Raw genomic sequence first — 22,343 nt, forward strand, 5'->3', positions numbered from 1 at the left:
TTGGCAAAACCCTGTCCTTACTTCCCTCCTCCCAGTGGGGTGAGGTTGTCAACTCCAGATGGCCAGAGCTTTTGTTTCCTGGAAATCCCCAGGGTCCAGAACTGGGCCTGCCCCAGTGGAGACTTAGAGCTAATTTGGGGAATGCATGAATGAATGAATGAATGAATGACGCTGTCTCTGAAAAGCTAACACCCCCTGATAGTGAGCTGTTCCTGGAACAGCTGGGGAGGAGAGTAAGCGCGAGGCTCTCGGTCTCACTCCAGGCGCAGCTTTGCCAGTCATGCTGTGTGATGTGGGCAAGCTCTCACCTCTCTGAGCCTCAGTTTCCCGACACGGCATGTGGGAACAATAATGCTCTCCTCCTGAGGCTCTCCAGAGGGTTTGGCGAGGGCCTAACGCCCTGCCGGGCACACAAACGTGTTCACTCAGCGGTGGCTATCATCATCGTCATCAATACAGATGATCTCTGACCCTCTTTCTCACCAAACCTGGGTGTAATGCACCTCCTCTCACACCCTCCTCCAGCCAGTTCATCCCTTGGTAAGGCCTGCCTCCACACTCCTGCCTATGGCAGGCCCCCCTTCCTGCACCACCCTTGCCTTCTGCTCTGCCTAGTCACGTGCTCACGTCCACCAGAGGGCACCTCCTCCAGGATGTCCTCCCTGACTAGCCCCTTGTCCCTGAAGGGAGTCTGTGCCATTTGTCCCAAAGTGGGCCCCACCAGTGGGAGGGCTTGGGTTCTCCCCCTGCAGGCTGGGCAACCCTCTGGCTGCTGATGCCAATGTCAGCCATGCTGAGTTCCAGGCAGGCCAGGGCTGGAGCTAGGACCTGGGGGCTGCGGAGGCCCCGCACTTGCTCTGAAACCAGCTCTGATCTCATAGTTCTCACCTCTGCACATTCCAGGCCCTCCTGCCCCTGCTCCTGCCTGCGGCAGTGAGGGGACCTGCCCCAGGAGCAGCCATCCACCGGAGGGACTGGGACGGTGTGGCCAGACCCCACCTTGTCACCCCTCAGGGTCAGGCAGAGGCCTCGAGGCCTTGCAGGCGCCTAGCAGGTTGTGTAGTAGGGGTAATGAGGCGAGTTTTTTGCCAGGAGCCCCCATCTGGGGGACCGGCAACCAGCCAACACCAGAGCCCCAATGCCAGGCACCACCAGTGCCAGCAGATTGTGTCTGAATCACAGCCACCCCCTTGCCTGGTGACCACGGCAACCTGAAGCCTCCCCCTCCTCTGCCCACCCCCAGAACAGTCCTCCATGCTCCTTCTAACTGTGGCCTTCCTATGCAGAACGTGTGCATGTGCCTGGGCAGAGGAGGGTGGCGGGGGGCGCCGGCGGTGGCAGGGGGGCATTTTTAATTTCCTGCAGCTGGCAGAGCTGCGCTACAGTGTTTAGGACACAGGCTCTGGCCTTACACCGTCTGGGCTCTGGGTTCAAATCCCAGCTCCACCACCACATCCCAGCAACGTGTCCCTGGGTTAGCCACAGCCTCTCTGAGCCTCGGTTTCTCTGTATGTAAATGGGAACGACAGGACAGATCTCAGAAGGCCCGCAAGAGGAGACACTGAATCCTCAGAGCCTGAACCTGACACCGGAAGTTGCGGCAGTTTTTACTACTGTCACTCAGGTGTGTACTGCGAGAATCTGAACATGGGTTCAAACCCCAGCTCGGTCTCTCCTGAGCTGTGGGGCCTCAGCCAAGTCACAGGACCTCTCTGAACCTTGGTATCTTCATCGGAAAAAGGGGGCGACGATGCCTTCCCAGAAGAGCTCCCACAAGCGGTGCATAAGGCAAAGAGAGCGCGTGGCGGGAAGCCCGGTGCGCCGTCACAGGCAGGAGTGTAGCGTCAATACTGATCATCGTCCCTCTCGTTCCGCCTCACGACCCCTCACGACCGGATCCGGAGCCCCGCCACTCCAGGGCCAGTTTGTCCCGTCTTCCCTTTGTCAGCCCCAAGGCCACAGCCACTGTCCCAAAGTCCCAAAGCGTCCCTGACCTATGCCCAGGTCTGAAGAGTGTCACAGGAAGGAGGCCAGCTGGCACCAGAACAGAGCCTTGGGGGAAGGGGGGGCTTCCCTTGTGAAGTCTCAGCTTTCTCATCCGTGACATGAGGCCACAGCACCTGTCACCTCAGGGCTGCTGCGGGACTGCAGCACACGGAAGGGCTTTGGGGCACGTCTGCCCCCCGCTTTTGCAGACGTCTCCCTACTTCGCCGCTCTGGAGCCGGGGCGGTTACCCTGCCTCTGAAACCAGCCACCCGATGGCCCTACTCGTTCCCGAACCCAGACAGCACCGTGGCTGGGCCAGCTGCACCCGTGCCAGGGCCCTGTGGCCCCTGGATAGAGAGGGCGGCTAGCACCTGGTCCCCTCAGCTCCCAGCAGCCCCCAGGCCCTCTGGCTCCCTACCTTGGCTGCCCTCCCCTTGTCCATGCAGTCAGGGTTCTGACAGCGCAGTCCCTTCTCCTCCGCCAGGCTCCTGTCGTCTGCAGGGGAGAGGAGAAGGTTATCAGTTGGGTGGGGCCCGGGGAAGGGTGGCCCCAGGCGGCAGCACCCAGCCTCCCCCGTGGCCTCAGCAGCCTCCCCACCAGAGGACGGGTGGGGCGGCTCCTCGAACCTCCCTTCAAAGGAGGTCAGTGTCCCTTCCTCTCTTAAACGCCAGCTTATCTGCACGGGAATCTGTGTGCAGAGCCCGTTCCTAGCTGCTGTTCCCCAGGGAAATTGTCCAGATTCCACGGGGAGAAAATGTCTTTGGAAATAAGCTGCTCTCTCCCTCTGCCCCACAAGTCTGGGAGGGGGAGGCTCAGGGGCCTCGTGGGGCCCCTGACTTGGGGGATCCCTGCAGGACTGCTGGGAGAAGGGGGATTCCAGGGGTCGGAGACCCCTCCCTGCGCCTGCCTTCCACATCACTGCCTCTATGTGTGGACGCCCCTCAAAGGCCCAGGCGGTCCTCCTTACGGTCCTCCTTACTCTCTGTCCATCGTTGACCTAGAATCTGAGCTCCTCCAAGTTGCCCCTCTTTCTAGGGTCTGGGGTGCAACAGCGGAGGGGGCGGGGATGGGGCGAAGCGGCCGCCGGCCCCAGCTAGCGTGCGGGCCGGGGTAAGGGGTGCTGGCTGATGCGGCGCCAAGAGGGGGACACAGTTTGGACCCCCGCCCCCCTGACTCCTTGGCCGGCGTGCACCTCCCACCTCAGGCAGGACTTCCCCAGAGGAGGGGACGCACCGAGCCGCCCCCCGCGGAGGGTTAGGAGCGGGCCCTGCCCTCCCTGCTCCCGCGGCGCCCCCCGCCCGCCCCTTCCCCGAGCTGGCGCGGAGGCGGCCCGGCCCGCGGGCCTGTTTGGCGGGGCCGCCCGGGCCGGGGGCTCCGCACTCACCCATGGAGCAGGCGCCGGGCTGCCGCGGACGCGGGTAGGGCGCGCGGCGCTGCCGGCCGGCGCGGGGAGCGGGACGGCGCCGGGGGCGGGCAGGGCGCGCGCGCAGGCCGGGGCGCCGGGACCCTCGGCGGCAGGAGGCGGGGCGGGGCAGGTGGGCGGCGGGAGGAGCCGACGCGCGGCCCCGCCCACGGGGGGCGGGACTCCAGGGCCCCGCCCCGCCCCCCGCCGGGCGTCTGCGGGGGGCGCGCGACGCCCCCCGCCCCGACCCCCCGCTCCGAAACGTAGCGCGTGTGCCCAAAGGCCGTCCCTCCGCCTCCAAACTCCCTCCGCCTCCCGCCGCCTCACGCGGAGACAGACACCTCCGTTTCTGATGTGGTAGGAGACATTTTCTCAGTCTCCTGGAAAGGGGGAAAAATGGCATTTTAGACGACCTTGCTATTTCTCCTGGTCCTAATGGTACCGTCTAAGTGGAAATGCGGGTCCCGACAGCTCCCTGCGCCCTTCACCGCCCGACGGCAGTCAGAGCCCCACCCCCCATTTAGAAATGCTCTCCCGAGTGGGGGAAGGGCTCTGTAATGGGAGTGGGCCTTGTGGCTACTGTAGCTTTATTGTCATTTCCGTGCTGGTTAGCATTTTTTTAACTTGATGGAAGTATAAACGTGTGCAGAAAAGTGCAACTATCATGAGTGCACAGCTCACGAAATGTATTTTCACAACAACCAGCACCCAGATGGAGCAGGGTGTGACCCGCCTCCCTGCACAACTGCCCCTCTTGGGGGCTGCCGTCCTGACTTCTAACTGCAGCCATTAGTTTTGCCTGGTCTTGTACTTTACATAAATGGCATCACAAGGTACTTGAACAGCATTTTATCAAAACACTTCGCACTACAGGAATGGAGCCGCAGGGAGGTGACCCAGTCCCCAGGGGCAGAGTGCTCCTGAGCCACCTAGACCCCACTCCATCCGCAGGGTGGTGACAGACATGCTGAGTCTATGGGACCCAAGCATGGAAGATGCAGTTTCCCAGAGGGCTCGAGTCCCTCTCCCAAAGGCTCCCGGCCCCCTTTCCCTGTGGACCTCTCAGCGGGAGTCGGGTGCCTGTTCCTTGCCTGGACTGGCCCTGGGGAGCTGCAGGCGACCGGGGCCTGGTTCCTGCCCTTGAGGACTCTTGCAGAGGAACTGGGGTGGGCTGCAGGTCGTCTAGGTTCTCTGGATTCACTCAGCAAGCACACATCCTGGGTCCCCTGAGGGCCCACCATGTGCTAAGCCTAGGTAGTGGGGACCCATCGGTGGCACTGACGAGCCTGGGGGACTCACTGTGGGGCCTGCACATCTGCAGCACAGTGGGGAGGGGACTCTCGGGGGGGATGAGGTTGCCTCCCGAGGTGTCCTGCGGCTTCCAGGCCTGGAAGGAGCAAAGACAGTGTCCCCTGGTCCCCTCTTTGTGTGGCGTGAACCTGGGGGCTCTGAGGTCTTTCTGAAGTCTCTTGGGCTGGCCACGCTTCAGCCAGTCCACAGATTCGTAGAGCTCTGATTTCCCTCTCGGAATCTCTGCTTCCTCAAAGGGCCAGAGATGCCTGTCCTGACTCGAGCCTGGAGGCAGGTCCAGCTGAAGTGGGAGATGGCCCGGTGAGGACCCTCAAGGGGTCCCTGGGGTCAGCAATCCTGCTGGCTCTGTTCCAGCTGTGCCTATTGGAGGTGGCTCTCTGAGGGTGGGGTGGGAGGCAGGACCCTCTACCATGACCCCAGCAGCCCTCAGCCAGCTTTGAGGGAGTTTCCCACGCATTCTGCCGGGGATCCTTGAACTCAGCGACAAGGTCTGGTGCCGTTGACTCCAGGTCCCTGGGTTCTCGCAGCTCTGGGCCTGGGGTTGTTGCTGAAGCCTTGTGCCCCAAGACTCCGGGGCTGTGGCTCCAAAGTCTGCCAGCTCAAGGCTGCCGCCTCCACCACAGGGTTCTGTGCCTTCCCAGCTCTGGGTCCTGCCATGACTGCCCCAGGCCACAGCCACTGCAGGGCCAGGCGGCAGGGTCGCTGATGTGTGGCTTGTGAAGTTCTTCCAGCACTGGCTTCCTACCTGGCTGGCTGACCCCTCTGGCCTCTAATCCCAGCTTCAGCTCCCCCATGGTACTCCATGGCTTTCTAGAGCACCGCCCCCACCCCGCCTCCAGACTACTTGGCCCCTGCTGTCCTGAAGCAGCAACCTCCTGGGGTCCGTAGGTGTGCTCCTCGGAAACTCCGAACACTGGAAAACCAGTGAGGACTCTGGCAGTTGTCAGAGCCTGGAGAGGGGCCTCTGGGGACTGCGGAAGGCTCAGGCATGGGGGACAAGTCTTACCCACCCCAGGCCTGCCATGAGCTCCCCTCCAGGCAAGTGGTTCATTTACAGCCCTACAGAAAGGGCAGGTTAGGGGGACATGTTGTGCCAGGTGATGGCATACCCTGGACATAGTCGACTGGGTCAGAGGTGGCCACCTAGTCCAGCCCAGCCAATTAGATTTGCTCTTTTAAGAACTTGAATGGAGCTGGGCAACTCCTACTGGGCCCTGGAACCCTGAGATCATGGGAAGTCAGTCCAAGTGGGTCCAGAGCCCCGTGATATTGGGGGTCAAGAACAAGGGGACTCACAGGAGGAGCTGGTCCCTGGGGAGGGCCCTAGGGTGAAGAGGGAGGGGAGAAGGTGGCCCTGTGCCCGCCCTTGCTCTCTCCCAGGTCCCCGCCTCCTGTAGTACCTCCTCGGATTTGAGTCAGCCTGAGCGGGTGTCTGGCTGCTTACCCTTGGCCGGTTGCCAGGCAGACCTGCAACCCTGAACTCGCCACCACCCCCAGGTGCCAGAGGCTGTCTCCCTGGGTTTGAAACAGCCCAGCTGCCCTCCCAGCTCCTCCAGCTCCCACAGTCCTGGGAAAAGCCAGGGCCCCCCCAGCCGGGCAGACAAGCCCCACCCCGGCTCTCCCCGCCCCCCTCTGTCTTAGTCACTGTCTTAGTCACGGGAGGCCACTTCTGTGTCTCCTCCAGCGAGATCTCTACCACAACTGGCCGACAGGGCGCCTGGGCAGAAGCCGGCCTGAAGATATGTTTTGTTTGGCCGAGCACAGCGCTTCGAAAGAATTTGAATTGGTTGCCAACTTTGAAAAGTCAGATTTCACATAAAAATCCAGATTTCTGGCTTCTCTGGACAAACCAGGAGAGCCTGGCAGCTCCGGACCCATATTCCCAGTGGCTCCAGTATCCGGGTTGTGTCTGCCTTAGACGGACACACACCCTTCCACCCTCCACAGTCCCCACCACTCCCTGTTGCCTCACACCAGCCCCCTCACGCGTTACTCGCCGCCCCCCACCCCCCCGGAAGGGAGCTCAGCTTCCGACGGCACCGGCTTTCCTGGTTCTGTCCCCCCGTCCCCTGCCGTCGCCGTCCACCGACGTCCTGCCCACTCTCCAAGGCCCAAGCCAAACGCAGCGAACATCTGGAAGGCCTGTCTGTCTCAGCATGTCCAAATTCCAGACGAGTCTCTCCATCCTCGACCCACTATCCTGGGATGGACCTTTGAATGGACCTGTCACTGCTGGCTCGTCTTCCCCACCCGCAGCTCACTCCAGGGACACCGCCAGCGCCGTAGCTCTGCCTTACTCACCCCCGCTGGGCCCTCCGCTTCCCACACGTGGGCCCGTGCCACAGCCCGACCCTCTGCAATGAGTGTCCTCTAACCCCAATGGCAGCCACTGGCCACTACGGGCACTGCAGCACGTGCAACGAGACTAGTTAGTCCAAATTGACAGGGCCTCACACACACAAACTTTCAAGACTTAATGCAAAAAAAAAAAAAAGAAAGAAAGAAAAAGAAAAGTATGTAAAATCTCATCAATGACATTTGACGTTGATTACATGTTAAAATGATAATGTTCGGACTATATTGAGTTAAGTAAAATACATTATTAAAATTAATTTCACGCCCTATCCCGTCTGACCTTGGAAGCTAAGCAGGGTCGGGCCTGGTTAGTACTTGGATGGGAGACCACCTAGGAAGACCCGGTGCTGTAGGCGTGAAAAATAAAAAATAAGGGATTGTAACCTGACAAGGTGCTTGCAATCTGTGAGGTCACCCAAGGGCTGCCTCGCTTAAAAAAATGTTTTTTTGATTAATTTCACGTGCTTGCTTTAAGTTTTTTTTTTTTTTTAATATTTGTTTTTTATGTAACTACTAGGCAATTTTAAATGACACGATCTGTTTTGACGGCCGGGCAGCACGGTCACGGACGACGGTGGGATGGGCTGGGATCGTCGTGGCGTGTCACCGACGAGAGGACCCTGAGTCCCACAGGTCGGGCGACTCGTTCAAGCTCATGCGGCCAGTGAGCGAAAGCCTGGGACTTGAGCCCAGGGGCGTCGGGCTCCGAGTCTGGGCCACGCGGCTCCCACAGCGCCCCCGCGGGGCCTGGCCCGCTCAGGTGCGTGGCCCACAGGAATGAATCCCCTCGTTGTCACATAAGCGCCCCTGTTCCCAGCTGGCCCCAGGCTGACACAGCGTACAAGGAACCACCCTTGTTTTCGTTCCTCAAGGGACCCCCTCACCTGGGAGCACCCCTCCAAAGAACCCTTCTGCCCCAAGAGGTCAGAGCCTCCCTGCCCACGATTTCCCAAACCCAAGCTAGCCCCGCACAAAGGCTGCCGCGCCCAGGAAGCAGCTGTGGCCTTGAATGCCCCCTCCCACGCTAACCCAGCCCTCCGGGAGCCTCCTGTGCTCAGGCAGCTGCCGCAGGCTGCACTGGGGCTGGACCCCTCAGCGGGGCGGACTGCAGAAGGGCGGGATCTGGCCCACAGCTGCGCAAATGGCTGCCAGCCCCAGGAGCCCTCTGCCCCTCCCTGCCCTGGACACTGGTCAGAGCGTCTCAGGTGGTCTGGGAAGGAAATGTGGCCCCTTCCCAAAGCCTCCTGGGACATCATGGGGTAGGAGTGTCAAGTGGGGACAAAGGAGCATGGCCCATGGCCTCTGCCGCCGTGCCTGCCTGCAGACCAGGACTAGCGCTGGCATCCTCCCCTGAGGCCCAGAGACCTGCACCCACGAGGCTCAGTAAGAGCGGGGGGAGGGGGAGGACGCATTTGGAATTTCTCCCAGGGCCAGAGAAACTGTGCACACAGCCCCTGCCCGCGGGCCCGGAGCCAGCTGGCCACTTCGTCTGGCTGAGGCTGCGGTGGGCACCTGCCCGTCTGCCCACCGCAGTCTCCCCTCCGAGGCCCCTCAGAGGAACTGAGAGCGGCCGATGGAGGGACAGGAGCAGGTCTGAGGTCCTGGTTCAGGACAGTCCTGCTCTGGGCACGAGCCCCAACCCCATCACAGGGCCGGGCTGGCACCGGGGCCGTCCACCCACCCCTGATGGGCCCAGGCCAGGGACCGGCTGGCTGCAGAGGACAGAGCCCACGCGGACAGCTGTGTGCCCGGCTCACCCACTCGGCCTGCCTCAGCTCACCCCCAGGTCTGCTCACGTGCTGTGACTCACCCACTGGGCGCTGGGGCTTCTCTCCCAGCCGGGGTAGAGCAGGCGCAAGGAGACATGGGTGAGCAGAGCCTTGTCCTGTGCCACCTTTCACAACCCCGCCGAGCCTTCCCTTCCAGAGTAAAGGGGACACCAAGAATTGTCCCTGCCTTAAAGGGTGCCCTTGAAGGTGCCAGGAGTCGAGGCTTTCGAAAGGCTTGGTGCTGGGCAAGTGCCCTGAAGCCGTTAGTTGTGGGGCCACGGAACTGGAAGCAGGGGGTCACTGTGCCACAGGCGGTGGGGCTCCGGAGGCGAGGCGGCAGGGGTGTCCTTCCTAGAGAAGGCGGCAGTGGGCGGGCTTCACAGGAGCTCCGGAGCCCCGCGGCGAGGGCGCCCCGGGCAGAGGACCCAGAAGGAGCAAAGCCTGGGCTCCTCCCCATGACAGAGGACAGCCCTGGGAGGCCAGAGTACACAGTCTGATTTGGGAGGGGATGGACCCCCTGCTGGGCCTCCCTGGCCAGTGGCTAGGAGGGACCGGCTCAACAAGCTCAGGACAGTCTCTGGCCCTGTGGGGACCTTGGCCACCTTACCTGCTTCAGGTAGACAGGAACCTGCCAGGTGAAGCAGTATAAGCAGACAGGACTCCCACAGCCTGCGCCCCGGGTACACTGCCCCCAGCCCACCCTCTGGCCACATGGGGCTCCGCCCCCCACCCCGCCCGGCCTGCTACCACGCCCGCCTCCCCCTGCTCCACACCCTGCCCAGAGCCCCGGGCTCCTTCTCACACAGGCCTGCCCTCCCAGCCTCCTCCACACCCCTCTGAAGACGCCCAGTGCTCCCGAGGTCCAGGTGGGCACTGTGTCCACCGCCCCTCCAAGCAGCCGCAAGCCCCCACCCACTGCAGCCAGTGGGGCTCGTGACGAGCAGGACACCCATCGTTCTTCCTCTGGGAACCCCGTTTCTCACCGTGCATTGTGGAACCCATGCCCCATGGGGTCTCCTGTGGTGGACCCCAGGTCTGGCCATCACTTTCTGTCACCTCTGGCCACAGGGGAAGGTCAGGGGAGACCCACACCAGGCTAGGGAATCTCCGCTGGGAGCAGGTCCTGTTCCTCAAACCTGGGCCCAAGAGGAGGCGAGCAGAGGAGGGAACCGAGGCCCGGCGTCCCACACCCCGCCTGGCTTCTGCAGGCCGGACCTGGCTTCCCGCACTGGCCCCAGAGCATCCTGGGGGAATCAGAGTCACCAGCCCAAAGTCACATGCTCTGCCGGGCCTCTGACTACCTGGGCTACAAGGAATAACACCGGTAACAGCCCGCGCGGACTGTGCCCCGCCCTGTGCCACGCCTGTCGCCCCGTTAGTGCTCTCGGCCACCCCCTGACGCCGCTGGCATCGTTAGCCCCGTTCACGCAGCTTTCCCGACACCTCACGCCGGGAGGCGGCCGGCTCGGCGTGCAAACACGGGCCATGGGGCTCAGAGTCTCCACTGCCCGTCCCGCCTTTTGAGGCCTCAGTCTCTGTGCTGTTTCCTCGTCCACAATGGGGACAATGGGAGAAGGGACACCTGTCCTTGAACATAAACGTCCCAGAAACTCGCCCCACCACATGGCCCTGGGCTTGGAGGTGGAGGGTGCAGGCAGAGCCCGGGTCTGAAGCCCAGCGCCGACCGCTGCTGCCCCTGGTGCCCCGGGGTCCCCGTGCTCAGGCCCCCCTCCTCCCCTCCCTCAGGAGGGGCTCGGAACCCCGCACCGCAGTTGAGTGAGTGACCAGCAGTAGCATGTGGCTGCTGATTAGGCCACAGGCTCCAGTCACAGGGAGGCGGCCAGGTCGGCCAGGTGTCGGGGCCTCCTGCCAGCCCTCCCAGGAAGGTGGGCCCATGCCTACCCCCAAGGTCCTCGATGATGTCCAGGGTGGAGCTCCAGGAGAAACGCTCCACGGTCCCCAGCTCCAGCTCGGCCAGGGCACTGGGCAGGGCCTCCAGCTCATAGGCGCCCCGCTTCCTCCAGTACAGAAACATGCTGAGGCCCAGGGAGGCCTCCCTGCCAGGCGCGCGCCCTCAGAGGCTGGACGGCCCCGGGGACCCGCGTCCCCGAGGCCTGGACGCAGCGGGTGCAGGGGCTTCAGGAGGGCTGCCGGGCCCCTCGGGCTGGCCCTGGGCCGGCAAGCACGGCCTTCCCCGGGGAGGCGAGCATTCTGGGAGCGGCTGGGGGGCCTGGCGCTGACCAATGGCCAGGGCCCCGGCCCCACACAAAGCTCCTTTCTTCCCCTCCTACAGACATTTTACAAATTTCGACTTCCCGGCCCCCTCGGAGCCCCCACCGTGGGGATGGGCTGGCCGTCTGGGCACGGCCGAGGCCCGGGAAAGAGTGCGATTGTTTCGCGGTCTCTTTGCTCAGTTTTCAGAGGAGAAAAATGCGCTGGCCCAGGAGCTACTCCGGCCCCCTCCCCACCCCTGGCCTCTGACCCCAGCCCCCAGCTCTTGCTGGGCCCGGCAGGGTTTCTCAATGGGCAGTGGAAGCACCCATGGGGGTGCCGTGGGATGACCCTCAGAGCTGCTCTCAGCTGCCTGATTGGGCACCGTCCCCAGGAGGCTCAAGGCCTGTCCCCCAGCTCCACTGAGCAGAGGCCTCGAGGAGGCCTCCAGGGGTCAGAGGGCAGGCGCCACAGGCCAGGCCCCATTCTCTGGGCTCTCACCAAGGGCCTCTCCCCTCCCTGGGCTGGCCGCACTTCACCAGGCTGCCCACCCGTCCCCTACCTCCCTCCTCAGACCGTCACCCACACCAATGACGACACCACGCACCCAGGCCCGGGCAGGCACAGCAGGTGCCAAGAGCCTCTGGCATGGTCACGCAGCTCGGGTGCCCCGTGCTCAGGGCGGGACGCGGGGTGGGGGTGGGGGTGGGGGCAGGCAGTCGGAGGGGCTGGGGGACGCAGGACACCCACGAAAAGAAACACAAGAGGACTTTAAAAACAAGCTACACGGAAAACGAAAGTCACTGATTTACTCCAAAGCCTTGTACAAATTCCAAATGTGTATCTAGTTAGAAAATAAAAATGAAAACCTTCAGCCGCCCTCCGAGGAGAGACCTATGACCTCGTGTTCGGGAGAGACCCGTGCCTGCCTGAGCGGGATGGCTCTCCCCGGGGGGGGTGGGGTCCGCACGGCAGGGATGAGGAAACAGGCTCAGCAATCAGGAGCGGAGCTCGGGGCTGCACCCCGGAGTGTCTGGGGCCTGGCCGGGCACCTGGGGTGGGGGGAGACTGGGCAGGCAAAGGACGGTGGCTGGCCACGTGGCCATCCAGGAGTGCCACACTGCCCGGCCTCCTGTCTGACCTGCTGGGCCCTCCCAGGGCCCCGGAGGAGCCAGCCTGGAGCTGGGGGCAGAGCGAGGGCGGAGCTCGCCACCCCATCTACCCGGTGCTTGGCGGCGAAGAGGCGCGAGGCCCAGGCAAGGGGAGCTGGCAGTCGGAGGCTCTGCTTTCTGAGGGGCTGGGGGGTCACCTCAGGGCTGTGGCGGGCAGGAGGGTGCTTGGGGTGGCTGTCCAGGCAGCCTGCACGCCCCTCGCTGACGGCCAAGAGGCAGAAGAGTAATTCAAACCATATGCCTGCTGCCCCCTCCTCTTCCGGCACGGGGCCAGGGACGGGCAAACGCAGGCCCTTGGTCCTTGGTCACTGGCCCCCACGTGGCCTGGGCCCGAGCCCACAGGAGGCTGGGGGTGCCCTGGCTCGTGCTCACGGGCAAGTGGCCAGTGTGGGGGTGTCAGGCCGAGCTTGGGGAGTGAGACCCATCCCCGGCAGTCATGGCTGGTCTCAGCGCCCACCCGGTGGGGACCAGAGCTGTAGGGGTGGGGGGCATGGGGGTGTCCCAGAGCAGTTACCCCGCCAAGAGCCCTCTGCACCCGGGCCCTTGGTTGTGATTTCAGAATAGCCAGCCCCAAAGCAGCCTTGCCCGGGGGGGGCGGGGGCAAGATTTCTTCCTCCCCTCAGCTTTGTGGTGAACGCATGTCGGCGGGGGAGCCCCGACCACCGACACCCACCCGCCTGCAGAGGCCCCGCTCAGGGGTGCCCGAGCGCAGGCCCGGCCGTGCCCTTCCCTCCCCCACTTGCCCGGGCCCATGTGGCCTCATCCCTGGCTCTCTCTGTCCCCAGATGCACCTCCTGCTGCCCATCACCCCGCCTTCCCTGCCAGGCCGGCCGCCTGGAGTCCTCCGCTTCCCACAGAGTCTCCCACACTCCGTCTGTCCAGGCTAGGGGTCGCCCGGCCCCTGCCCCGCCTCCTTCCTCCCTGCGCGAGGGCGTGAGGCGGCCCTGGAGGTCAGGGCAGGCGGCCCCGAGCTGGCAGCAGGGCTCCCGCCATGCCCCAGGGCACCACGCCAGCCCCGCTGCCCTGAGGCCGCCGGTGTCAGACGGCCCTGGCCTTTCGCTGCGTCTGGGGGGGGCCATGACGCTAGGTGGCTGGCGATGCGCCCCTCAGACACGGGGGGCTCTCCATCACCTCCGAGACAGCCGGGGCACGCACGGCCATCGCCCGGGCTGCTGCGTCCCCAGCCCCAGGCGGGCAGAGTGATGACAGCTGCGCTCACTGCAGGACAGCGGCCATGCTGAGCTGGGCTCAGACGTCGCCTGCTTTAGTCCTCACGTCAGCCCCCTGAGGCGGCCACTGTCACCCCCAGACAGGGGTGAAGAAGCTGAGGTGGGGGAGGGGGAGTAACTTGCCCAGGGCCATGTGGAGCTCAGATGACAGTCACTGCAGGCTACGGATGGGCAGCCAGAGGCCCAAGTAAGTCAGGGTGGGCCAGGCGGGACGCCCACCCTCCCACAGCCTCGGGCTCTCGCTCCTCCTGGACTCTCGTGGCCTCTGGATGGGACAATCTGAGGGAAACCGGGAGGCCAACGGCTGTGCCTCCTCTGGCGCTGCCCCTTGGGGCTGGGGGCCTTGGCGCTGGGCAGGGAGACCCCAGAGACTGGCCTCTCATCCCTACGTGAGCTCCCACGGGCTAGGGCTGAGGCCATGACGGACAGGGCGGGAGCTGGAGAGCTGGGGCTACTCCATCCACGGCCTGGCGAGGGCCTTGGATGAGCGGAGGGGCCGAGCCTCACTGGCTGGGCAGCCTCGGCCATGACACTTCCTGAAACAGACTAAGGAGAGAGCCCCGCACTGGGTCATCTCCATGAGACCCTGTTCACAGGAGGCTAAACGGAGAGCCTGGCAAAGAACAGGTGCTCGCCCCCAGGGATAAAGACTTCAGGGTGGGGGGCCCTTGCAGTCTGCCAAGGGACCGGCCTCTCCCTGCCGCACGAGGCGAGGTCCACCGTGACCCTCTGTGGTCCCCTGTGACCCTCTGTGGTCCCCTGATTCTCCCAGGAGCAGGTGGCTGCATTCTTCCCTCCTCCTCGTGGCGTTCAAGGAGGCCCGTCTGGACCCCCGGAGCAGCCTGGGGGTGCCCGCTGTGCTGGCGGCGGGGACGGCTGGGAACAGAAGCGGCACGGCCAGGCCGTGCCCAGGGCCAGCCCCCCGGCTCGCGTGAGAAGCAGCCTCATGGGCCGAGCTGTGCTAAGTGCTCCCAGGTCAGACTGCAGAAAGTCCAGCCAGCCAGCCACGGCCCGTTATATAACCCAGAGCGGTTGGGCACGAGTCACTCCCCAGCCCTCCAGCTCTAAGGCATCTGCCCGTTGCCACGCCTGAGAAGAGAGGTGTCCCGCTGACCGCCCCCCACCAGACCTCCAGCCCCACACAATGAGAAGAATCTGCCCCTGCCGGCCAGAGGTACTGGCCAAGGATCGTCCAGGGCCACGGCCTGCTGGTGGCCCCTGGTGGGGGGCTCAGGGTCGGGTGGAGCTCAGCCCCCAGCCGGCAGAATGGGTGAATGGTGGGGCCTGGCGTGGGCCACACGGCCCCTGCCCTGCAGATCAAACCACGCTGAAGACTGGACATGCAGCCTGAAGCCTCAGCCGTCTGCCGGTCCGTCAGTGTGGAAGGGCCTGTGGAAATCTGGGCTACAGCCACGTGACCTCGAGCCAGCCTGACCCTCGAGCCTCATCCAGGGCCCCGACCGGAACCCTCTCCTTAAACACCTCTTCGCGCCCGTGGCCACTGTGTCCCGCTGCCCACCGGAGTGGGCGGCACTCGCCATGCCAAGAGGGCTCTGAGAGGCGATGTCCACACTCCCGTTCTGCCCGCAGGCCCTTCCTCCACCCCCCGGGGCTGGGACCGAGACGGCCCGGCACAACAGGGCCCAGGATGAGGCTCGTGGAAGCCAGGCCCGAGGGGGCAGGACCCAGCAGTGGGCTTCTGCTGCCCCCAGAGTGGGCACTGCCGGCTGCTGAAGAGCCCCCCACAGCGGGGCCGCCCCAGCCCTTGAGGGTGCGCATGCGTGTGACCCACCACCAGGGCCAGGCACAGGCTGGGCGAGGCCCCTGTGGCCAGGGCAGGGAATGCCTGTGCTGGTCTTGTCCCCCCAGACACAGAGGGTCCTGCTCAGCTGGGGGCCCTGTCTCGGCCTCTGCGGGAGCCTCGGCGGTGGGTCTTTTTGAATCTGCTCAGCTATCCTACCTCTCTGTCACACCTGTCTTACAGCGTGGGGCGCTGAGGCCGAGGGGACCAGACACCTGCCCAGGTCGGCCAGGAGGTGGGGGGGGGGGTGGCTGTGCTGGAGTTCCCCGCCAACCCCCCATGCCACCCGCTGCTCCCTCCTCTGCCCAGGCGTCTCAGCTCCACATGGCCCCAGGGTCCAGTCCACAGCCCTTCCTACCCATAGCTGCGTGGTGCCCCGAGCCGAGCACACAGGCTCAGATGGGCCCATCCCAGGTGACTTGGGTCCTGGGCTCCTCCTCTCCCCAGGCATGCTCCTACCTCCGGACGCTGGGAGCCCTTCAGGCCTCGACAAGCCACCCTGCCCTTCAAGCCCACTGGCCATGGGTCTCAGGAAAGGGGGTGCCTCCCTGGGCTCCCCTGAGTGTGGCGGGAACCACCAGACAACAGGCTCCTCAGACCCAGTCACTGTCCAGCATCGGGTCCAACCATTGTCACCCACCCATCTACCCACCACAGCCTGGGGACAAGTGTAGCCTGGGCTTGGCCATGGATCAGCTGCCCACGCCATTCAGTCCAAGCTCTGCCTCCAGAGCGCCCTGGCCCCAGCTCAGGCCGCTGCCGTCCTGTCCGGGCTCCCCGCCTCACTCTTGCCCCTGCAAACTGGCCTCCCGCATGGAGCCTGCACCTGGGCTCCGATCCCAGCTCCGGGGCTCGCCAGCTGTGCTGCCTCGGGCAAGCTGCTCAGCCTCTCTGGGCCTCAGCTCCATCATCTGCACAGCTGGGGTGCGACCTCGCAGGGCCACCTCAGTGGGGATTAGGGGGGACGAACCAGTCATGTGGCCCCACGCTTGGGCTCCGCTCCTGCTGGGGGCTCCACAGGCGGCAGCCTACAGTCCCAGGAAGGTGATGCAAATCTGGAATGTCACTGCTTTGACTAGAAACCTGCCCTCCCAGCCATGGCCGCTCAGACCCTATGGGACCCACCCCCGCCACTGTTCCTGGCCACTCTAGGCCAGGCCAGCCCTGGGTCCTGGCTCTGCTGCAGGTGACACACTGGAATGATGTGTCGGCTCCATCTGGACTGGGAGCCCCTTGAGGGCAGCTGGTGGCTTCACTCTCCCCTGAATGCAGGCCCAGGCCCAGCTGGCCCAGACCCGGTGCCAGGGGAATGCTTGTGGACTTGACCTTGGATCAGTTCACGATCAGCTGTGTCTCGCCGGGCTGACTCCGAATTACCTCCAGGCTTGGTCCAGCTGGGCTTGCTTCAACCTCAGAGGGAAAGGGGGGCAGGGCTCCCCTGCCTCCAAGAAGGACCCCTGCTCAGAGGGAAGCCCACAGGCCTGGACACTTAGGCTGGGGTCACATCTGGCCACCCCCTGGGAAGAGCCGAGACCCCTGCTAGACCCAGGTGCTCCGTCCGCTGGGTGCCAGGGCTTCCCCAGCCTGGGGTGGGGGAAGAGGCGGCTACGGGGCCTGCTTCCCGGCGCTGTGTCTGGCTGTGGCGTGATGGCCACATTCCAGTCTCGCTGCCGGCCGCTCGCCACTGCAGACTTTCAAACCTGGCCAGACAGACGGAGAGGCTGGGCCTTTTCGATGGCCAAGTCTGCCAAAGGAACAAAGGCTTCTGGACCCTGCTCCTGACCACAGAAAAGACAGGCCAGACTTCCAGCACAGCTGGAATTTCAAAATATCTAGCTCATTGTTGGAATACCGATCCCGACAGTTGGAAACTATTGTCACTGTCCCCTCGGACATCCCCAGCGGAGATCCAAGTGACCTCAGACAGGCCTTATCGCCCTTTTGGCCCACGGAGGCCGAGGACCCCTCCTCTCCCGAGCCCCAGATGCAGGCCCAAAGGGGCGGTTTCGGGGCAGGGCAGCTGCTGGGTCTTAGGGTGTCTTGGCATCGTGGCGGACATTGACCCTCGAGGTCCAGGAGAGGGTCTGCCTAGGTCCTGTTCGTTTGTATTTCAAGAAAAAGCAAGCAGGTGCTGGACGGAGAGCAAGTGTGTGCGTGTACCTGCACGTGATTTTGGATACTCTGTCTCGGAGGCAGGTGATTCTGGCAGACTGGATGACGTGAGAGAGCTAGCCATGTGGTTATCTGGGGAGGAGCATCTCAGGCTGCGGCAGCAGCCAGTGCAAAGGCCCCGAGGCCTGAGGCCTGAGGCTCGCCTTGTGTTCGCGCTAATGCCAGCGACTGTTCTAGCGTGCCCCGGACTCACAGGATTCCCAGGACACCAGACTTTTAGTTTTAAAACCAGGCTGAGCTGGTCACCCCGTCGAGGGAGCCTCGAGGAGGCCAACGTGGCTGGAGCCGGGCGAACACGGGGGAGGAGATGAAGGCGGTGAGGAGACAGGGCGGCAGGTCCTGTAAGGGCCTGCGAGGACTTTGGCTTTTACTCTGAGTGAGGCGGGGGCCATTGGAGGTTTTTGACAGAGGAATGTGATCTGTCGGAGCTGTTAAAAGTCTGCTTCCACGGAAATGATGATGGGGATGTGGGGCGGGGAGAGGGGAGGAGCTTAGGGACATGGGGACGCTAAGGAGTTGGGCACTTCCTGACCCTGCTGTGGCTTGGCCCTACCTCATTATGAGTGTAACAAACTTGAGTGTCTTGTGCGTTAAGGACACGCCGTAGTTTTGGGTACAACGGCTATGAAAAGGCTATGAAGAGACGAGGTGATAAATGCTTTGAACACTCAGATCCTTCAGTGGGGACTCTGCCTCCTGCAGGGGTGGATCAGGTAAATGAGATCAACCTTCCCGCTTGGGACAGCCAAGAGAGGGATGAAAATAAATTTGTTTTTTTCATCTTAAAAACACTGAACCGGCCAAAACACAGAAGGGGAGGACCTGGGGAGCACAGCGAGAAGGTTCTGTCCTCAGGGTATTTATGTGTTCTGAAGAGCTGGGAGGCTGAGCTTTGCTTTCGGTGGCCTCACGGGGCCAGAGGAACGCGCTCAGAGTCCCCGAGAACCTCAGACTTGAATTTGAATGAAGGTCTTCCCAGACGGAAGCCTTCGTTCCTTCCCCGAATCTGAATCTAGGTCTTCCGTGCGTCTCCGGGCATGCGGCAGAGGCGCACGAATGTCTTCCAGCATCCGAGGCCTCACATGTTTCTTGCAAAAAATTTAAAAAATACAAAGTCCAACACACACACACACACACAAGATAACTAGGCACGCAAGTAAATAAGACACTGTGATTGAAAACCATCAGAAACACACCCCCAAAAACTGGAGATACCGGAATTATCAGATGCGAACTCAAAGGCCAGCTCATCTGATCTCCACAATAAAGCCGAGTGGTAGACACTGCTATTATCTGCGCTTTAAAGATAATGAAACTGAAGCTCAGAAAGTTAGTGATTTGCCCAAGGTCACAGGGCTAGTCAGTGTGAGTCAACACACGCGGTCGGGTCGCCTCTGTAATCCTTGCTGTTAAAAATGTACTGCATGGTGGGGGGTGGGGGGGCGGGCGGGGGGCCTTAGAAAGAGAAGAACTAAGGAGAAAGGTATTTGTGCCTGGCGTGCCCGCCGGAGTCCGCGTGGCATGATGTCGGGCCTGCAGCTGCCCTTGCACCAAGCGCCACGGCATTTCAGTGATGGGAGTGGACAGAGAAGAGATGAGCCTGGGGACCACGGCAGGGGACACCTGCCCGGCCACCCGCCCTCGTGTGTCGGGAAGAGGCTTGTGGAAGATGAGGACCGGGCAGCACGCGAAGGCCTGAAACACCGCGGCGGGAAACCGGTGGCTTCTGGACGACGGTCTGGAAACGGCTATTAGAACGCGCGATGCTCACAGCCTGCTGCCCAGCAACTCCGAGGCCAGTAATTTACTCTGCAGCTAGTCTTTCACGAGGGCGCGCGCTGGTACAGGTGTGAGGATGTCTGCCACGGCGTCGTCTACCAGAGTGAAAAACTGGAAAGCCCAGGTGTCCACTCTCACGGGGCGAGTTTAAAAATTAAGGTCTGTCCATCCATACGTGTGAAAGCCGTCAGAAAGAACGAGGGAGATTTTCGTGTACTGGCATTTTTTAAAATGTCTGAAATGTAGAATTAATTGAAAAAAGCAATTGCAAAACTGCATATTTTTTGCCATTTCAAAAATTTTACATATATACACGCATGTAGGCGTGTGTGGGTGTGTGTCTACTCAGAAAAAATCTGAAATACAACTGGAACAGAAAATCAGGGGACTCATTTTCATTATTTACCTACCGTTTGAACGTTTCATAACGAGAACCTATCACTGTGTAAGCGGAACTGAGTGAATACGTGTGCACGTGTATATATTTCTGTCTGTTTATATGCCAACAAAGGGCCTACACGACCGCCTGCATTATTGCAATAGTCTCCTGACTCTTTGGCCCTTTATTTGACTAACTGTCCTCCAGCTCCCGAATCCACTCTGCAAACCGCTATCAATAGTTTCCTAAAACACGAGTCAGATCGTGCTACCCACCCTGCTAAAAATGCTTAAACTCTCACTGCCCCAGGGACGAAATCTGAATGCTGTGAGGTGCTCTACCAGCCTCGCCACGCTTGCCCTCTGCCCCTCGTCACGGCGCCCCCTTGACCTCTGACCTCTGCCCTTCGTCACGGCACACCCAGCCCTCCCTCAGCCGTCCCCTCACGCGTCCGTCACGCGGCACAAACCACTGCTAGCTCCCGTCTTTCTGAAATGGCCTTTTGCCTCCTACACCCCGCCCTCCCCCATTCACCCCGACTTCTTATCCAACTGGCTCTATTCTTTAAATGACGTCGCTTCTTCAGAAAACTCCTAGGGTGGGCGTTCTGAGAGGAATACCTCTCAGGTTTGAACGCGTCACCCCGAAGGGCCGCGGTCTAACACGCCGCGGCTACGTGCCCGTTTCCTGTTCGCGTGCGCTTGTCACTCTCCGGCCAGTGAGCTTCTAGAAGGATGGGCGTCTGTCTGGTTCGCTATCATCTCCCGACTCCTCACACGATGCCCGACGAGGACCACTCGACGAACGTTTGCTGGGTGATTAAACGACCACGTATGACACGTTCGCGTTTGCCAAACAAAGGGCTTAAAGACACGGCCGAGCTGGAGCAGGACGGGTGGCCATTCTCCGCCATCCGTGTGGCAGGTATGATCTGGGGGGCACTCCAAAAGACCTGTAACCCCCATTTCGCCCACGCCTCCCCGTCACCGGGTGAGCCGCGAGGGACCTCGCGTTCTCCGGACGTCGGTCACCGGGCGCCCAGGTGTTAACGCGCCAGGCCTGCATGGCGGACGGCGGGTGGCTCGTCCCGGCTGCTCCCAGCAGAGCCCAGCACGACGGGAGCTGCTGCTTGCGGGGTGAGCCCGAGGAGGGAAGGGGGAGACGCTGCAAGGAGGGGCCTGCGTGGGTGCTGGAGGAATTCTCCGTGACTCACTGTCTGCTTTGTGGGGCTGCCTTGGGCCAGCCCCGGGTGGGGGGGCAGATAAAGCTGAGAGCGGGGGGTTTACTCGAGCAGAGAGGTCAGTGGTCAGTGCGCCGCCAGGCCATTCCTCTTCGGCCAGAGGTGGGGGGTTTCCGGCCAGGGCTCCGATTCTGGGGCCTGGCAGGCTATGTGCACATTGTTCCTGACCCCTGACTCCCAAAATGCGCCATAGCGGCAGCAAGATGAACTTAAAAACACTGACGGTTCAGGAGGAACCGCATGCCCTTCTTGAAAGCGCCGCAAAGGCAAAGCCGGGAACCCACTCCAGACCATCCTAGCAATGGGGACACAACTTCAATGCACAGAGCGTGACAGTCGGGAGGGTCTCGGGGCCCCCCGACCCCCCCCCTCGCAGCATCACAGGCCACCCCAGCCTCTCCCCCCGCGGTGAGTCGCCTGCCAGCAGAGTGATTCTTAAGCATGGATCTTGCTGCCTTCTTTCGAAGCTTGGATGACTGCGATGGACATGTCCCTGCTCGGCACACAGGACGCTGTCTGCGCCCGTGAATCGGGACTGAAGGCTGACCTTGCCTGGCTGGGCGGCCCCGGCCCGCCATGCTCTCCGTGAACTCACAGGCCAGCGAGGAGGGACGGGCTCAGCCAGCAGTGGGGGTGCTTAAAGGGTCTAGACTAATTCAGCAAGCACAGGGGCTTAGTGGCATCTCCAAGACCCCCGAGGTCTCCTTTCCTGTGTCGTCAACCCTCCTTTCTGGACGAAAGAAGAGAAAAACGGACTCACCAGTTCCCAGACGAAGGCTGAGCCAGCTGCGAGGTGGGGACCCGCGCTTCGTCAGGCCTGAACTCATACTTGACCTCCGGGGTGCTGGCGCCGTGCCTGGCCCTCGAGCCACGTGCCAGAGCCACAGGTCTCCGTCCCTCTGCCCGGCTGCAGCCCCGAGCACTGGAGGGCTTCTCCCAGACTCAGCCGCGGTCTTAATTTCTCCTGCCGAACCCGTCTGCGCAGAAAACCGCGGTGCGCTGGGCCGGCCAGCTGGCCTGCCCGGGACGCGGCCCCCGGGGCGCCGTATATCCGTATATCCTAACGCACGCACGCGGCGGCCGCGGTCTGCGCCGCGCTTGCCTGCCGGCGGTCCTCTCCCCCTGGATTGTCCATTCCCCCGTACCCATTCGCTCCCTGGGTCAGACTTGCCACACTGGGGGCTGCCTCCCCCGCCCTTCCCGGACGGCAGCACCACGAAGACCCTCGTCTCTGCCGTCCCCGTGGCCAGCAGCAGCCCCCCGGCTGGGCTCCCCGGCGAGGAGGAAGGCCTGAAAGCGCGGTGGCCTCTCGCTGCCTGGCGGGCGGTTTGGGAGACCAAGCAAGTTCCAAAGCATTAGAAAAACCCAAGCCACAGCCTGCTAAGCCCCTCGGCGGCGGCATCGCATCACATTGGGGCCAGTTGCCATGGCAACCCTGGGCTTCCCAGCCCAACACATTGTCTGCCGGCTCAGCTGTTTGCTTACTCAGCTCTCAGCACTTCCAGATTGGACCTGCCACCCCCGCCCCCCCAAGTG

At 62.7% G+C, this 22,343-nt stretch overlaps 1 protein-coding gene across 3 annotated transcripts in view; it reads right to left on the reverse strand.

Moving 5' to 3' along the window:
- Positions 1–22,216, reverse strand: part of PLEKHG5 (pleckstrin homology and RhoGEF domain containing G5) — a 44,194-nt gene extending 21,978 nt beyond the window's left edge. Inside the window, exons 1-2 of one of the 3 annotated variants that reach the window (XM_016165352.2) lie at positions 21,568–22,216; positions 2,406–2,482 (exon numbers count right to left, since the gene is read on the reverse strand). In XM_016165352.2, coding sequence (XP_016020838.2) covers positions 2,406–2,482; positions 21,568–21,634 — 144 coding nt within the window. In that variant the 5' untranslated portion in view covers positions 21,635–22,216. Of the gene's footprint in view, positions 1–2,405; positions 2,483–3,371; positions 3,430–21,567 lie in introns of those variants that run through there. The other 2 variants (XM_036228149.1, XM_036228161.1) reach the window with 2 other exon arrangements.
- Between the last annotated feature and the right edge of the window lie 127 nt (positions 22,217–22,343).

Source organism: Rousettus aegyptiacus, unplaced genomic scaffold (genome assembly GCF_014176215.1).
Source record: "Rousettus aegyptiacus isolate mRouAeg1 unplaced genomic scaffold, mRouAeg1.p scaffold_m13_p_1, whole genome shotgun sequence".
NCBI lineage: Eukaryota > Metazoa > Chordata > Mammalia > Chiroptera > Pteropodidae > Rousettus > Rousettus aegyptiacus.